A 15,863-nucleotide genomic window follows, 5' to 3' on the forward strand; every position below is an offset into this window, starting at 1 on the left:
AGCAGATCTCCACTTGCCATCTTTGTGGCCTTATAACCGGTTCCAATGGTCTCCTTTAGGCACTTGGCAACAAGAAAGGGTGAGATTGCTCTAGCTTTCGTTGACGATTGTTCGCAGTGGAGGACATGGAATTTCGGGAAGGTTTCTTTGTTTTTGGGCCAGAGGAGTGAAGTTACGTCGGTGCGTACCCTTTTCGGGGCACGATCGGTTGCTGAAGGGGTCGAGGATCCCATGGGAAAAAGTGGATTTTTCGGTAACGGCGCCTACCACCCACCACGGAGCCCAACAAGGGGGCGTGTCAGAACATGTGTACAAGTCTGCGCAACGCCAGTAGTGCGACGTTACTATAACCCAATATGGTTTACCCTAGGTTGGGTAGCCACACAAGGTTAACCCTTGCCGCCACTAAAATTGGAAGTGACTAGAAGATAGGAGAGGACAGGAAAGGCTGAAAGTGAGAGAGAAAGACGAAGATGAGGGGAGAGAGAGATAGGAAAAGGCGACTGCCGATTTCCCCTGGGTGGGTCAGCCCAGGGGTGCCGTCTGCGTGAAGCCGGGGCCAAAGGGGTGTGTTGCGTCTGCCGGGGGGCCTTAAAGGTCCAATCACCCAGCGTCGGCTCAACCCCCAGGATCCCCTTTTCCCCGGACACGGCATAGCCACGCACGGCGAGGCGTGGGAGGGATCGAAACCCCCCGTTAGCTCGGGTCCGTGGTGTCGCTACACACCAAACGCCTGCTTGCGCAGACGCCCCTGCGGGGACCCACGCACGAAGGCGTCAGCACTGTCGCCATTCCCCTTTCAGTATAGGGCGCAGGATAATGACTTCGTGTGCTAGCCCGTTACCTAATTCTGGACCTGTGGAATGCACCAACGTTTACAAGGCCACATCTCCGAACTTTAGATCCAGACCTTCAACTACGTATGTTGTCAGTCCTATCACGACGTGAATCTATCCTGCTGGTCTATATGTCGCTTGGAGCGGCCTTCTCAAGTCCTTATAATTTATTACTGGAATGACTGATAGCCCGTTGTGCGAACTCTGCGGATGCAACAAAACAATCGCGCACCTTTTCTATGGGTGCACCCGCTTATACTCTGAAAGAGCAGCCATGTAAACTGCACAAGACCAGCTGGACAACTGCCCTTTCGCAGAAAACGAAAGTCTAGGGCACTGGCCAATCCGGTCTTCAACGCGAACCACTGGAGGGCGTTGCTGGGGTCTCTTCGAGAAGCCAGACTGAACGACAAAGAATGAGTGGCCACATACAATGTTCGTGTGCGCTTAAATGGTGCTATTGTCATTACTTCGTGTTGTCGTCATAGACCCTTCTCATATTTCATTCTTTCACACCCTTTTCCGCTTTCGCAAGAACAGGGTTGCCAAAAGGGAGCCGAATGGGCTCATTTTCGTAGTGACACCTACCGAACAAAATACCTTAAGTAGACTCCTTCCACTACGTGGCATTTATGTAGTGTTTATTTGCAAAGCAGTCGCAAGTAACATCGTGGCTTTCTGGTTGGACAGCTGCTTGCCACGCACACGAACTGGGTTCGATCCTCAACGGGGCCGAAGATTTTTATTATTTACTTTATTTGCATCTTTTTCGATTTTTCGCTCACAAGCGACGCCGTCACTGACGGCAGAATTTCTGCGAAACGAGCTCTCTAACGCTATCGCGTAAAATGCCTCAGGCAACAAGCACACCAGAGGCGCTATGCAGGATGGCCCGAGTTTCGCGATATTCGGAATCTTTGCGAGCTCTGCCGACACGCTCTTTTGAACGAGCTAGCAGTACGAAAAGGTCAAATCCATCCCTCAGCGCGTTCTGCGTTCCATTGCTCGCGATGGAACGTTAGCGTCACTTCAAGGGCGGTCGACAGAGTTGGGTGGTGTCTTCAAACCAGAGGCATCGTCTTTCATTTGTTTGCCGTTCCACCGAGTGCAGAAGTGCACCCAAGCAAGAAAAGTGACAGAAACCGTTAGTAACGATATTTTTGAAGGTACGGGCTAATTAAATTCATTTTCAAGCGTTTAATATGTCTGCACTAAGCATCCTTTAGCCCCTTAACTGCTTATGACGAGCTGAGCTCGTCATGACAAATTTACACTTTTTTGCTTATGACGAGCTGTGCTCGTCACGGCTCTTCAGCAATGTTACAAGAAACTATTGACGAGCCCAGCTTGTCAAATGGTGTTTTCCTATTTAAAACATAGATGGCAGCACGGGTTCCGCGATTGGCGCTTTTATTGAATGAGAGTCTGCACACTGAACGGCGAAATGGGCGCCTTGCGCCTTCCACACGTTATAAACGAACATGGCACAGTGCCGTGTTTTGAACGCTACCACAAGGATGGTAGTTTCATCTAGTTTGTATTGAACTGTCGAGGAATACAGTGGAAACCCGCGATAACGAAATCCCGAGGGAACGAAATTCTCACCACAACGAAATATTTTCGGAGCCCCGGTGAACGCCCATAGGAGTCAATGCATTTCATAACTCGCGACTACGAATTATATTCATACCGTAGTCTCTCATTAACGAAATTTTTGAAACACGAGTGCGCAAATAATCAACTCTCGCAACATTAACTACATTCGAGAACTGCTGAAATGCATTCATGTTACACTTAAATTGTGCAAAATTAACGCTACAGCGCACTTGAAAAGCAGCCGCCATCATTGTTTACAAAAAAACAAAGCTGGCGACAATGATCATGATGATGGCTTACCGAAACACCTGCCCGTTATCGCGGACTACATAGCCAAATCCACATTCCTCATGGAGATTCGTTCGTTGGCTTGGCTCTGTGCTTGGCTTTGTCGGCTTTGCGCGCACATGGTCGCGTGTGTAGAGCCATTTGTGGAGCATTTGCTTGGTCGCTTAGTGCAACGTGAACTGTGTGTTGCGATTGCTTCGTCCGATTTCGCTGCCTGTGAAGATGCCGCCTCCACCGAAAAAGCGGAAGTTCATCACACTGAAAGATAAGGCTGCCATCAACAGTGATGTGGAAAAGGGCAGGAAAAAATGGCCATCGCCGAAGAATTCGGCGTTGCGTGTAGCTCGCTGTACACGATTCTGAGCTGGTCCGCGCTGATCCAGCGGAGGTTCGCCTGTAGGCGCACTTGATGACGGTACTGGTAACAGCGCAGTGCCGCCGTCTCTGACCAGTGCATGGGGGAACTTTGTCCCGTGGCAAACAAGAGTCCCGATCGAGAGGCATGAAAGTGCTGCATAGTAAGGCCCGCCAAAGCAAACTTGCTGACTTTTGGAAATAAAATGTGATTTTTGTAAATTCCATGTCTTTTCTGCCGCATTCTCGCGCCAACGAAATTCCCGCAAGAGCGAAATTTTGGGCTTTCCCCGCCGATTTCGTTATTGCGGGTTTAGTACATTTTGTGCAAGGGAAGTCAAATGGCACCCATACTTTCCGGAGTTGCAGAAATTTCCTTCGGACTACCGATCAAATGCCCCAGATATGGGGTATTACCAAGGGAAGGGGGGGGGGTCTAGGGCTTTCTAGCTTCCCGAAATTCTGATGGAGGGGGTGTTTTACCGATAATAAATAACGAAAATTTGTGTGTTTCAAGGCCTTCAGCATGTGAGCCCTCCCCGAAAAAAATTCCTGGCTACGGGCCTGGGTATTTCATGACGGTGCGAAATATGATGACTAAAGCATTTTCGTAAGGCGTAAAACGTTTTCGCAAGATTTTTTTGAACATGTTACTGAAGAATTTCACGTCGTAATTTAATTGGCACTTAAGGGGTTAGAATAATCAGCACCGTGGCCTCTGAGATTAGCTTTGGCCGAGCGCCTTACAACACTGCGGCGGGAGCTAATCTCCGATACCACGTGTATAAACATCATGGTCGGCCTGTGCATTCTGGCGCGTTGCGCGGCCAGCGCGCGCCCTGTTCGGCCTCTTCATCATTGTTTGCTCGCTCCCCGAGCACATGCCGGCTGATTACCTACTGGCAGGGCATTGTACCTGGCTAATTATGCCAGGACATACTATGACCAATCTTATTAAGCCAAGACCTGCTAAGACCTAGCTAAGTAAGCCACATCTTACTAAGATCATGCTATTGAAGCCTTGTAAAGCGAAGACCGAGCTAATTAGTGTCATGCTAGTAAACACGATGCTAGTTAGGAGCACGCTATGTAAAGCCGAGATAATTAGAACCTTACTCACTCAGACCGACCTAATTAAGATCGTGATATTTAGGGTTATGCTAATTAGCACCATGCTAATTAAGACCTTGCTAAATACACCTGAGTAATCTATGCCGTGTTAACTAAAACGTTAAAAATTAAGAGAGGACTATTCAACATTACTTCAATTAAGACCTAGCTAATTAATACCATAAATTTTGAGACCTCACTGACGCGGTCTTCACTCCAAACAACACCGAGCAGACTGAGTAGGCGAGCCACGTAAAAAGCTGGAAGAACTAGGTGATCACAAGCTCCTCCGATGGCTCCGGCCTTGCACAAGTAGTGAAAGCTGACCAAATTATTTTATAAGCAAAGAAGCTGGTGCTTAGAGTCCATCGCACGAAACTCGTGACAGACACACGGGCACTATGACAACGATTTTCTGCCCTAGTTCGCGCGTCACTCTGTTTGATTGACAGACGCCCGCGGCGAAGATCGGGTCCGCCCACCGCTTTTGCTCTTGCCGAGGAGTAGTGCTGACGCCGCACTCCAGCGAGCGGTACGATTCATCTATGAGCTTAATCGCACAGACTATGCACACACGCGCGAAGGACTGAAGGTTGTGTCATCATGTGGCCACGATATCTCGCATTCAATTTCGCCGCGCTCACAACGTACCACTCACAGCCCTGAAGCAAGCGCCCCTGATGGCATTTGCGGCGAGAAATGTTACTATTTGCTTGTTTGTGGATATATTGTTCCTACCGATTCGTTACTGCAGAAAAATCTTCAGGCGTGTAATGTGAGTAGCAGCAAACTTTTTATTTATTTATCTGTATTTATCCGTCGAGGCGTCCACTTCGGCTGGTAGAAATAAGGCTTAATATCCAATGCGTTATTTGCAGTACGCTAAACCTCAGGAAAACTTTTCCTCCTCCAAAAATTTCATCGATGCAATATACTGAGAGGCAATATGTAGGCTTCCCATGTTCTCATTACTTAGCCGCGAAAGTTTCCTCCAAATGTGTTTTGTGCTTTCTTATTCTATGTAAAAATTTCGAGGAGCTTTACCGGTGTACGCGTAGTGCCCAACGCCCAGTCTTCCTCTACAAGTGCCACAAACCCACACGTACAATCCCTAACTTTACATGTATGTTGGAAAAGCAACGTTGTGAATGTTCTTCTATGTGCATAAGTCTCCTGCAAACGTAAGCGAAGTGAGAAGCATAAATAATGAACCTTTTTTTATCAGTGATGCGTCCAATATTTTTCACTCTATAAGCATTTTGTTGGCTGAAAGGACATTCTATAAATTTTTCAACGGGCCTTCATTTAAGGCAGGTTCCTTAAGACCTGCTTTATTTGTACGAAGTTCGAATGTTTTACTCACACTAGCCGCCATACAACAGATCTTATAGTCACCCGGCAAACATCTCGATTTATTGAACTAAGGGAAATGTGATGGGTTTCCAAATCACCTACAAATTTCACTTTAGTCTATAGAGTTTCTTTTATGAAGAAATGGATAAGAGAGAGAGGTTTATTTACAGAAGGGCAGAGAGGTTGGCCTCAGCGATAGTATGCTCTGGCCTGCTACTCTACACTGGGAGTGGGAAATGGGGGGGGGGATAGTAATGAATGACGATGATGTGTTAGAGAGGTGAATATATACAGTCCCGTCAAGTTGGGACAATGCCATGCATCCAGTCCAGTGGCTTATAGGAAGGATATGACCGATCTTACGACCATAGTTGCAGTGTTCACGTCATGCCAAGGGCGTAATACAGCGTCATCAGTTAATGACCTATTATGGAATCGTCGAACACGAGAAATCAGTTTCGGTCGCTTACGATACGTATGCTAGGCAGATACAAAATATGCGTTCAAGAGTTTCTGACACTTAACAGAAATAACAAGAGGGACCGGTGTTACTGCAGGCGATGAGATGTGCATTATCTCTTGTGAAGGCCTCACCAAGACGAATCCGGTAACTAATTCTTGCGATGGATAATTATATATACTATAGTGTAAATATGCAATAAATTAATGGGCAACTTACTACTACGCAGAGCGTATTATTAGGCAACAGTCCAGGTCCTTCTTCTAAACACGACATGTTGCACCCAATTGATACCTGAGAAGGAATATCGAGTCAGAAAAAATAGACAGGCTGTTGTTGCTCTCAAAATTTATGAAAGTGCCACAAATTGTTTGTTCGAGTGTACTTGAACATAGCACGGTGACAAACCCGAGTACAAATACTGTTTATTCGAAAATTTCTATTAGACTGATTGGCTCACTTCTAACTATGTATATTTCAGCTTGATATTTAGCGTTGCGACGAGCCTCCGACAGCGTATTTGTGATTGGCGTTTTGTCAAACTGTAAAAGGTGCATTTTTGTATTCGTGATAGGGAACAAAATATCTTTGAGCAGGCTTACCGTGCTCACGAGAAACTTTCGAAAATGAAAGTTGTAAGCCGTTGACGTAAAGTTGCAGTTTTAAATGCGAAGCATTTCTTAGCAAACTTCTGCGATTTTCTATCTATCTATCTATCTATCTATCTATCTATCTATCTATCTATCTATCTATCTATCTATCTATCTATCTATCTATCTATCTATCTATCTATCTATCTATCTATCTATCTATCTATCTATCTATCTATCTATCTATCTATGTTACCACCTGCGACTTTGTGTACTCCTGGCCGCTTCGTTAATGGGATGTATACCAGAATCGGTATAGCATAACATGACTGTATTACGATTACGAATATAAATGACAGGCCATAACATGAAAATCGTGATATGCTTGTCATGTACAGCATGATTTACATGTCACGGTCTTGGTGCTCTTGCGGCCATTTCGTTAATTTGATTATACACCAAAACTGGTATGTAGTGACAAGAGTGTATGGAAAACCTAACTGACATGTGGTAACATGACAAACATGACATGCGTTTCATGTACAGCGTGATTTGCATGCCAAACTCATGGTGCGCTGGTGGCCGGTTTGTTGGCTTGATATGCACCAAAATTCGTATTCCGCGACATTACTGTATGACGAACGTAACTGACAGTAGTAACATGAAAATCATGACATGCGTGTCATCTGGGGCATGACTTACATGAGACGCTCATGGTGCGCTCGTGGTCGTTTAGCTTGCTTGATATATACAAAAATTGGTATTGCGTGACGTGACTGCACGACGAACATAAATGACGAGTGGTAACATGACATTCATGGCATGCATTTCATGTACAGCATGATTTATATGCGACGCTCCTGTTGCGCTCGCGGCCGTTTTGCTAGCTTGATATACACCCAAATTGGCATTGCGTGACGCGACTGTATGATGAACATAAATGAGAGGTGGTAACATGAAAATTATGCGCTGCATGTCACGTAGGGGATGATTTACATGCCACGCTCATGATGCACTCACGGCCATTTCGCTTGCTTAGTGTATGCCAATATTGGTATTGCGTGACGTGACTGTATGATGAACATAAATGACGAGTGGTACCATGACAACCATTGCATGCATTTCATGTGTGGCATGATTTATATGCGACGCTCATGGTGCGCTTGCGGCCGTTTCGCTAGCTTCATATACACCAAAATTGACATTGCGTGACGCGACCGTATGACGAACATACATGACAGGTGATAACATGAAAATCACGACTTGCATGTCACGTAGAACATGATTTATATGCCACGCTTATGGTGCGCTTGCGGCCATTTTGCGTGCTTGATATACATCAATATTGGTATTGCGTGACGTGACTACGACGAACATAAATGGCGGGTGGTAACATGACAATCGTGACATGCATTTCATGTACAGCATGATTTACATGCAACGCTTAGGGTGAGCTCGCGACCGTTTCGCTAGCTTGATAGACACCAAAATTGGTATTGCGTGACTTGACTGCTCAACGAACGTAAATGACAGGTGGTAACATGAAAATCATGATATGCATGCCACGTAGGCCATGATTTACATGCCACGCTCATGGTGCGCTTGCGGCCTTTTCGCTTGCTTGATAGGCAACAAAATTGGTATTACGTGGCGTGACTGCATGACAAACATAAATGACAAGTGCTAACATGCAGGAAAGAAGATTACTCTTAAGGGCTCGTTTTTCTTTGTTAGACACAATATTAATGATAACTAACAGACAGTAATGCCAAGGAAAGTATAGGGGGTGTTATTTGTAGTAATTAGAATATAAATGTGAAGAAAGTAAAGTGGACGAAAAGATAACCTGCCGCCGGCAGGGACCGTACCTGCGACCTTCGAATAACGCGTCCGATGCTCTACCACTGAGCTACGGCGGCGGTCATCTCCCCGTCCACTTTATGGGGTATATATGTGGATTGAAACTTAGGAGTGTCAGTCAGCGCCAGTCGCAGCCATGGCGGCGAGTGTGGAACACTCTTTTTTTGCCTTTTTGGCGTCACGTAGCACGTGATCTATTTACGAGCAGGCAACTGACCAATAATCCCTCGCATACTACCTGAAGGCATCATGTCTGCCAGAACGAGACCCTCGCTATGAATGAAGGAAAGAAGATTACTCTTAAGGGCTCGTCTTTCTTTGTTAGACACAATATTAATGAGAACTAACAGACAGTAATGCCAAGGAAAGTATAGGGGGTGTTATTTGTAGTAATTAGAATATAAATGTGAAGAAAGTAAAGTGGACGAAAAGATAACCTGCCGCCGGCAGGGACCGAACCTGCGACCTTCGAATAACGCGTCCGATGCTCTACCACTGAGCTACGGCGGCGGTCATCTCCCCGTCCACTTTATGGGGTATATATGTGGATTGAAACTTAGGAGTGTCAGTCAGCGCCAGTCGCATGCGAATCATGACATTCATGTCATGCATGTTACGATTTACATGACACTGTCACAATTGTGCCCTTACCGTGGTTTCGTTAAGTGGATATATACAAAGTTGGTATGGCATGACATGAGTGCGTGACGAACATGAATGACAAGTCATGCGTCTTGTATACCAGAATATACGTTTCATTTGCATGGTATATACCACATTGTGCATGCATGCATGCATGCATGCATGCATGTATGACACACACGCGATACATAGTGCGCTAGATACCATGCCATGAATGACTTCATTTGCTTGAAAGACAAACATGGCGATGTACGCAGCTCTTTGCCGCCTGCTTCGCATTATATCGACTCCCACAGTGCGTGGGATCTGCCGGATTTTCTTAAACATTAACTTTGACGTCTACCGGAGTGCTATCTGGTAGTTACGCTAACGTATGGGCGCAAGAGCGCACATTGTTGTCATAATAACGCTTCGTCTACGCAGACGTTGATATGGGCCTGTTTGGTACATGTTTATTGTTAATAAACACGTGTTCAGGAGCCCTCGACTAGTTTTTGGTGTTTTTATGCCTTCTCGCCACTCAGCAACTGCTTCGATGTCTACAACAGCGAGCACTGAAAAATTAAAACAAATGCATGATACACACTATTATAATTTACAGTTTTATGCGTATTGTACGAATGCTTAGTCATTGCAATAGATCCTCTGGTGAGACACGGCTTGAGTTGCTATGCTATCCTTCAGTATCGTACAAAAATTCAGATGAACATCTAGTTGGCTGAAGTACATATAGTGAACGAGGTGAAAGCCTACACACATAGACGTACGGGAAAATGTGCTAGTCAGGCAGAAAGACAGTAACAACACTATCTACTTACCGGGCCGCAACTACTATTCACAGCATCATATAGGCAGACATCACCTGCCGAAACAAAGATAAAATGCAGTAAACAACAATGTGCGATAATTTTGAGTATAGGCATACTATACAAAACACAGTAAATATTTACTACTTCTACAAACGCGGCAATCGCTACTGCTCTCGACCTCCCGGTCGATCACTATTGTACAAAGTCATCGCCACAAAATGTGTGTGGCTTCATGGATACACGAAAAATAAGAGGCGCCAGCCTAAGAATCCTGTGAATATATTAGTATAATTATTAAGGCTGTATAACCGGATTAAAAACTACGAACGTTCGAAAATTCTACAATGCGTATGCTCCTTACACTGAAAACAAACTCGTATGGTGACGTCTTGGAGAGCATCAGAACGTCCCAGTGTCACGAGGCTATTTAATCAATATGCTCTCGTGTAGGTTCGGTAAACATTCAACCGATGACATAACCGTCATCAAGAAAACGAGGCGAGACCATTTGTGCACACACGAAACGAAACACTCAATATATTTACACAGCAGAAATAAAGAGAGCGAGGGGAAGAGATACAGAAAATACAAGCGCAAAAGAGTTAACAAGAATAGGAAAACGTTAAAAGACGCGAACAGTTCACAGAAGACAAACACAAGAGAAAAAGGCAGTGTCACCGTTGTAGCGGGGACTGTGAAGGCAAGGCACAGACGAACTCACGCAGACGCCAACGGCTAGAGGCGCGGTAGACGCTCACTCAGGTGGACAGAAGCGTCGGGCGAGTCGAGGTCAACGGCCGGACGCCCCTTTGGTGTTCGCCAGCCGCTGATTGGGTTTGAAGCGGGAGACGCCGGTATTGACTGGCCAACGCCAGACGATGAGAAGCGTGTGTCTGGCCAACGCCAGACGACTGAAGAAGCTGGGTACGCGCCCAGGTGGGAGCCCGCAGCGGCCTCGACGCACGAACTCTGCCGGCCGCCACTCCAGCGCCCTGGTCGGCTTCTTCACTCCGTCACGTCCCGGCCACGTCTCCTCGCTTCGCCGTTCTACACCCGTGGCTTTTCTTCCAGAACCCCGTGGCAGCTCTTCATTGGACCAAACGTGATCACGCTCACACGCGCTACGGTCGCGAGTCATCGTCGTCGTCTTCTTTATTTGTCTTTGCGTCGCGCCTTTTTGAAACGCGCACTTGCACATCACACCCAGTCAGCTTGTCACCATGGTGGATGTATTCATATTGTCGTAATGCAGAAAGGCCAAAATCGAGGAAACAGGATAGGTCCATTTAATTAGACATGATTGAAAATATCAGCAGTGGACCTCATCCTCCTTTCTCAGCACGCGTGAACTTCGTTATCGTTTTCGCGCCGCATATTGTATGATGCCTTTGCCTTCCTCCACAAAGGGCATCGTCCCGATGCTCTACTGCAAGAAGGTGGTGTAGTAGAAGTGTGGTGCATGTCAGTCTGGATATTAGGGCGTCATGCGCCCAATATTGTACCACAGCCTCGTTTGTGCTAGCAAGTTCTCGAAAGGCTGTCAGGGGTGACCTCGCAGTTAACGTCGGTTGGGCATTGTACAGCTTTGTAAGTACCAAAATATCTCGTCAGTAGGATTTTCAGAATATCCCCGTCGGCGAAGAGAGCTCCAGATCCACACTTTCTCGCCTGTTTCATATGTGGCGTGTCGTTGTCGCAAATTGTAACGTTGTGCGTGGTAGTTTTATTAGCGGATGGTTCGGGCACGTGCTAGCTGTCTCGCTTCTTGAGTACGTTGAGTAAAAACTTCTGCGTTTATGTCTCTATCGTTGCACTTATCCAGTTGCATTGCATCAAGAATCGACGTCACTTCTTGGCCCCGAGGAAGACTAGATGGCGTCCCTTGGTTTGTTTCCTTGTGTGCTGTACTATAAGCGAACGCGACGTACAATAGATGGTCGTTCAACTTTTTATGTATCACGTACATTCATACTCAGCATCTGAGCTGCATATGAAAAAGACTGAGCATCTCAGCAAAGGGCGCGTGTTGCACGCGCGTGCGCTTTCGGTGAAAAACACGCGATACGGAGGGCCCGCAGGAGCGCGCAGCTGGCCGCAACGAATTGGTTAAAAGATGTCGATCTTCGTCGTAGACAAGAATCGAGCGTACTAGGTGTGAAGGTCATCTAACATCGATGATAAAATTGCATATCACAATAACTGTGAACCAAAGAATGAAGGCCCAAGCCTTCATGACACTCTGTACTCTTTGTCGCCTTTACCTTGAATTCGCTAAAGGAAAACTGCGGCTTCGACTCGAATCACCGTGTTTCTATGAAAATTTTGAATGACAGCTGGCATTTGCGTGGATGCGTAGTAAGCGCTCTACTCCTTTAAAGGAACCGCATTCTTTCGTGCTTGAATATCTGAAAGAAAGATATCACCACCGAATGGAAGTTTTCACCGAAGGGACGGTAGAAATATAGAACGGAGCAAGCACTGCAGCGTTTGCATTTGCGAACCTCAAGGTATTCTCGGTTGCCAGACTCGACTGCACCGTCTCATCCACACTATGTGAAAGCGTGGCATTTTAGGCAGCCCTAAAGAAACTAGTATAACAGAGTGCAGCAAGTTGTGGTTCTGCCAGACAGCACGCCTGCTTTGTAGCTGTTATGGAAAGGGTTTGTTTATGAGGTGCGAACACAAGATCTGTACATCATCTAAAGGAGCTACTGCGCAGGATGACGCTAAATATAAAGTTCCAATGGCTTCCGTCAAACGCGGTCGTGGCGGAGAATTGGTCGGCTATGAACTTTTTCGCAACGCTTTAGAGCTTATGTCGACAGATAGGCGCCTAGGTACCCTCAACATCTTCTCGAGCAAGCTGTGGCCAGTCATTTCTATTTTGTATGGTTGCCACCCCACCAGCCTATGTGACAAAAAGGGCTAAGAAGGTCGACAACCTTCTGCCTGAACCGAATCCGCATAGGTCAGCGTGTACACCAGAACCGCTCTAAATATTATACTTGCCCCGAAAACATTAAGCGCGACTTTCAAAGCTCATGATAATATTGAACATGACATCTATTCTTCAAACATTTCTGACATTTAGCTTGTTTGTACAGTGCAACTCTCCATACATCAGCAATAAGATTTTATGGCAAAAGAACTCACGTGACGAAGTGCGGACATCACGCGCCTCTGAATTCAAAGGTTGAGTTTACCCTATTGGAGGACACGACCAACTGGTCACGTAATATAGCATGGTCACGTGACCACGCACGAACCTTATGCTGCCAGGGCCCATGGTCGAATGATGACGTCATGTGACATGTCATGTGAAATTAAGAAAAATTAGTAGATTCAACTTCAGGTCATGATCAAGTGACCGCGCTATGTAACAGTCACGTGACCATATAAGAGCCCTACGTTGCGAGTTAACATGCCCAGTTGATGATGTCATGTGCTGTTGACAATTGACATGCAGTCGAAATAGTACGGACTTCAACACATTTGACATCTGTGTAGTATTCAATGCATATCAAGAGACTTTATTGCCCTTCCAAATTTATTCCTTGAGAAACGCTCGTCTTGATACATAGCCTCAGTGACGTTGTTTGTTCAAGTTCATGCTAAGTTTTGCATGAATACCTAGCGCATTACTTCTGGCTTCCATAAAACATTTCTATGTACCCTGTGAAAATCGCAAAATGAAAACTCACCATAATAATAATTCCCAAGATCAAGTTCCGAGCTGTTCGCCGTTTCATTGATACCGAAGATGCTTGCTGCAAAAATAAGACAATTTTCCAGCGGTAGCCACAACGGTAGCCATAAAGGATACTCAAATTTTCAATGTAAAGTGACGGCCAGCTTCACAAGAAAGATGCCATATGCTTGAGGAGAACCGTGCTATATGAAGGCCATGCTATAATGTCTATGTATCCGCCATTTGATTTAACTGTCTGTAATATAACCCTGAGCAAGCCGAACAACAAACTTCAATTTATAATACGATGACGTGGCTTAAGCGCACTAAACACATTCATTGACCATTGTAATAAGTTTCACCCTAATAATAAATTTGTCATGCACCATTTTTGCAGTGAAATTAACTGCCCAGACACGACGGTATCTATTAAAACAGAAAAATTAAGTACCACGCTCTGCAGAAAACCTACGCATAGCAGCAATACCTAGATTACACCATTCATCACCCGCGACACTGCAAACAAGGAATATTTGTCGGACAGGCAGGCGTATAAAGAGGACCTGTAGCGACGACGATGATTACGTTCACCACGTAAGCAACCCAAAGGAAATATTAGTTGAAGGATATTACCAGCACGAATCTCTAACCAAGGTCTACAACGAAGCAAGTAAATTAGATAATCGACCCTAGCTAGAAGAGCCGCCATAGCACAGCCCAACCAGCCGCTAGCATTTGTAACCAAATACTAAAATGCGCTACAAAACATGAATGATATCCTCGGCAAGTGTTATCCAATATTAGCAAGCAATGAGCGCGTTCAAAAGGGTTTTTTGAAGTACCAGAGGTCGTGTATCGCCGCAATAGGAACTTTAATAAGGACATGTCAGCGCAAGCACAAGTAAACCGTCATTCTACTGCCCACACAATACTTTGTTCTCGTCCAAAATTTAAGACTGGGAAACACCTTCAAGATGACGTCATAGTTAAAAGCACCGGATGTGATTACGCCCATCATATAAAATCTACTTTCACCTGCTCTAATTCAAACGTTATCTAGAGGATCGAATGTTCATATTATCACAAACAGTACATTGGCGAAACACGACAGCCCGTCAATGTTAAATTAACCGGGCATCGCGCGGACACGGCGAAGAAATTACCGAGAGCAGTGGCGCAGCATTTTAATGCAGCAGTTTACAACTTCGACGAACTGAAATTTACACATGTCAGTCAAACTCACAGTCTTCGAGAGACAGAAAATATAGAGTCTTACCTTATTAACAAGTGTAAAACACTCAATCCAACAGGCATTAACGTTTCAAAAAACATCAAAAGGGGAGATAATACGACCGATATGGTACCCAGCGAAAACTAGTTTGAATTAAGCCTTTCTTCGAGGAATTTCTAAACATCCTGATCACCGTGAAATTGTCACTGTCAGGTGCTGCTTCCTTGTGCCGACAATAATTCAGCGAAACATCTACCTGTCTAACCCCGCCCCCCTTTACTGGCTATTGCTCTTTCCTTATGATTCACCCATTCCGGCACGCCGGCTCTTCCTTTCTCCACCACTCCCACCGACGTTTTCGTAGTTGTCATTTCCTCCTCTTTTGTTTGGGTTAGAAGAGAGAGTGCGAAGTATGCATATGCACGCGCTAAGAAAAGCAGTTGCAGCCTTGGAGAAGACTAGTCGCTTGCCGAAACGTCGCCTTCAGCGACTTCCCGCGTTCACGAATTTTCCAGCACTTCAACGAAGTATTTTTTTCTGCTTAGGTAAATCCTAGAAGACATTCGTTCGACATAATACCGTATTCTGCCGCAGCTATTATTATCCGAATAATGACTCAAGCACAAGTAGTGAGCCAACGACAAATGGCCACACACGAAATGATGATGTGAGTGTTAGCGGGAATAAACGACGTTCACAACAACGCAAGCAGTTCAACTGTTCATTTTGTAAATAGGTGCGCTCATATTTGCTCATTGTTCGACGAAGTTGTCTGCTCTTTTGTTTTTGCAGAACCAGTCTGATGCCGGCGCTGGAGACCGAGTGAGCAAGGCTGGAGAGGTGGGCCATTGCCGCTGCGGTTACTGAGGGTAACGCGCGAACGGAACAAAGAGGGGACAAGTCAGCAAAATATAAGTAGTGCTGAGTCGTGTATGTATGCTGAGTCGTGCTCGCCGATGGGCTACAGAAATTAGAGTCGTTTTACAGCGAAGTTGTCAATGGCTGTAATTCGAGATTTTATGGTGTCCCAGGGCAATAACTCACCC

The 15,863-nt window shown here is 45.6% G+C and overlaps 1 protein-coding gene across 1 annotated transcript in view; it reads right to left on the reverse strand.

The window, feature by feature from the left end:
- Nucleotides 1-15,863, reverse strand: part of LOC119390403 (uncharacterized) — a 138,081-nt gene that overhangs the window by 5,813 nt on the left and 116,405 nt on the right. Inside the window, exons 10-12 of the mRNA XM_037658017.2 lie at nucleotides 13,600-13,665; nucleotides 9,908-9,951; nucleotides 6,217-6,291 (exon numbers count right to left, since the gene is read on the reverse strand). Of these exons, the coding sequence (XP_037513945.1) occupies nucleotides 6,217-6,291; nucleotides 9,908-9,951; nucleotides 13,600-13,665 (185 nt within the window). The remainder of the gene's footprint in view (nucleotides 1-6,216; nucleotides 6,292-9,907; nucleotides 9,952-13,599; nucleotides 13,666-15,863) is intronic.

This window comes from Rhipicephalus sanguineus, chromosome 4, assembly GCF_013339695.2.
Source record: "Rhipicephalus sanguineus isolate Rsan-2018 chromosome 4, BIME_Rsan_1.4, whole genome shotgun sequence".
NCBI lineage: Eukaryota > Metazoa > Arthropoda > Arachnida > Ixodida > Ixodidae > Rhipicephalus > Rhipicephalus sanguineus.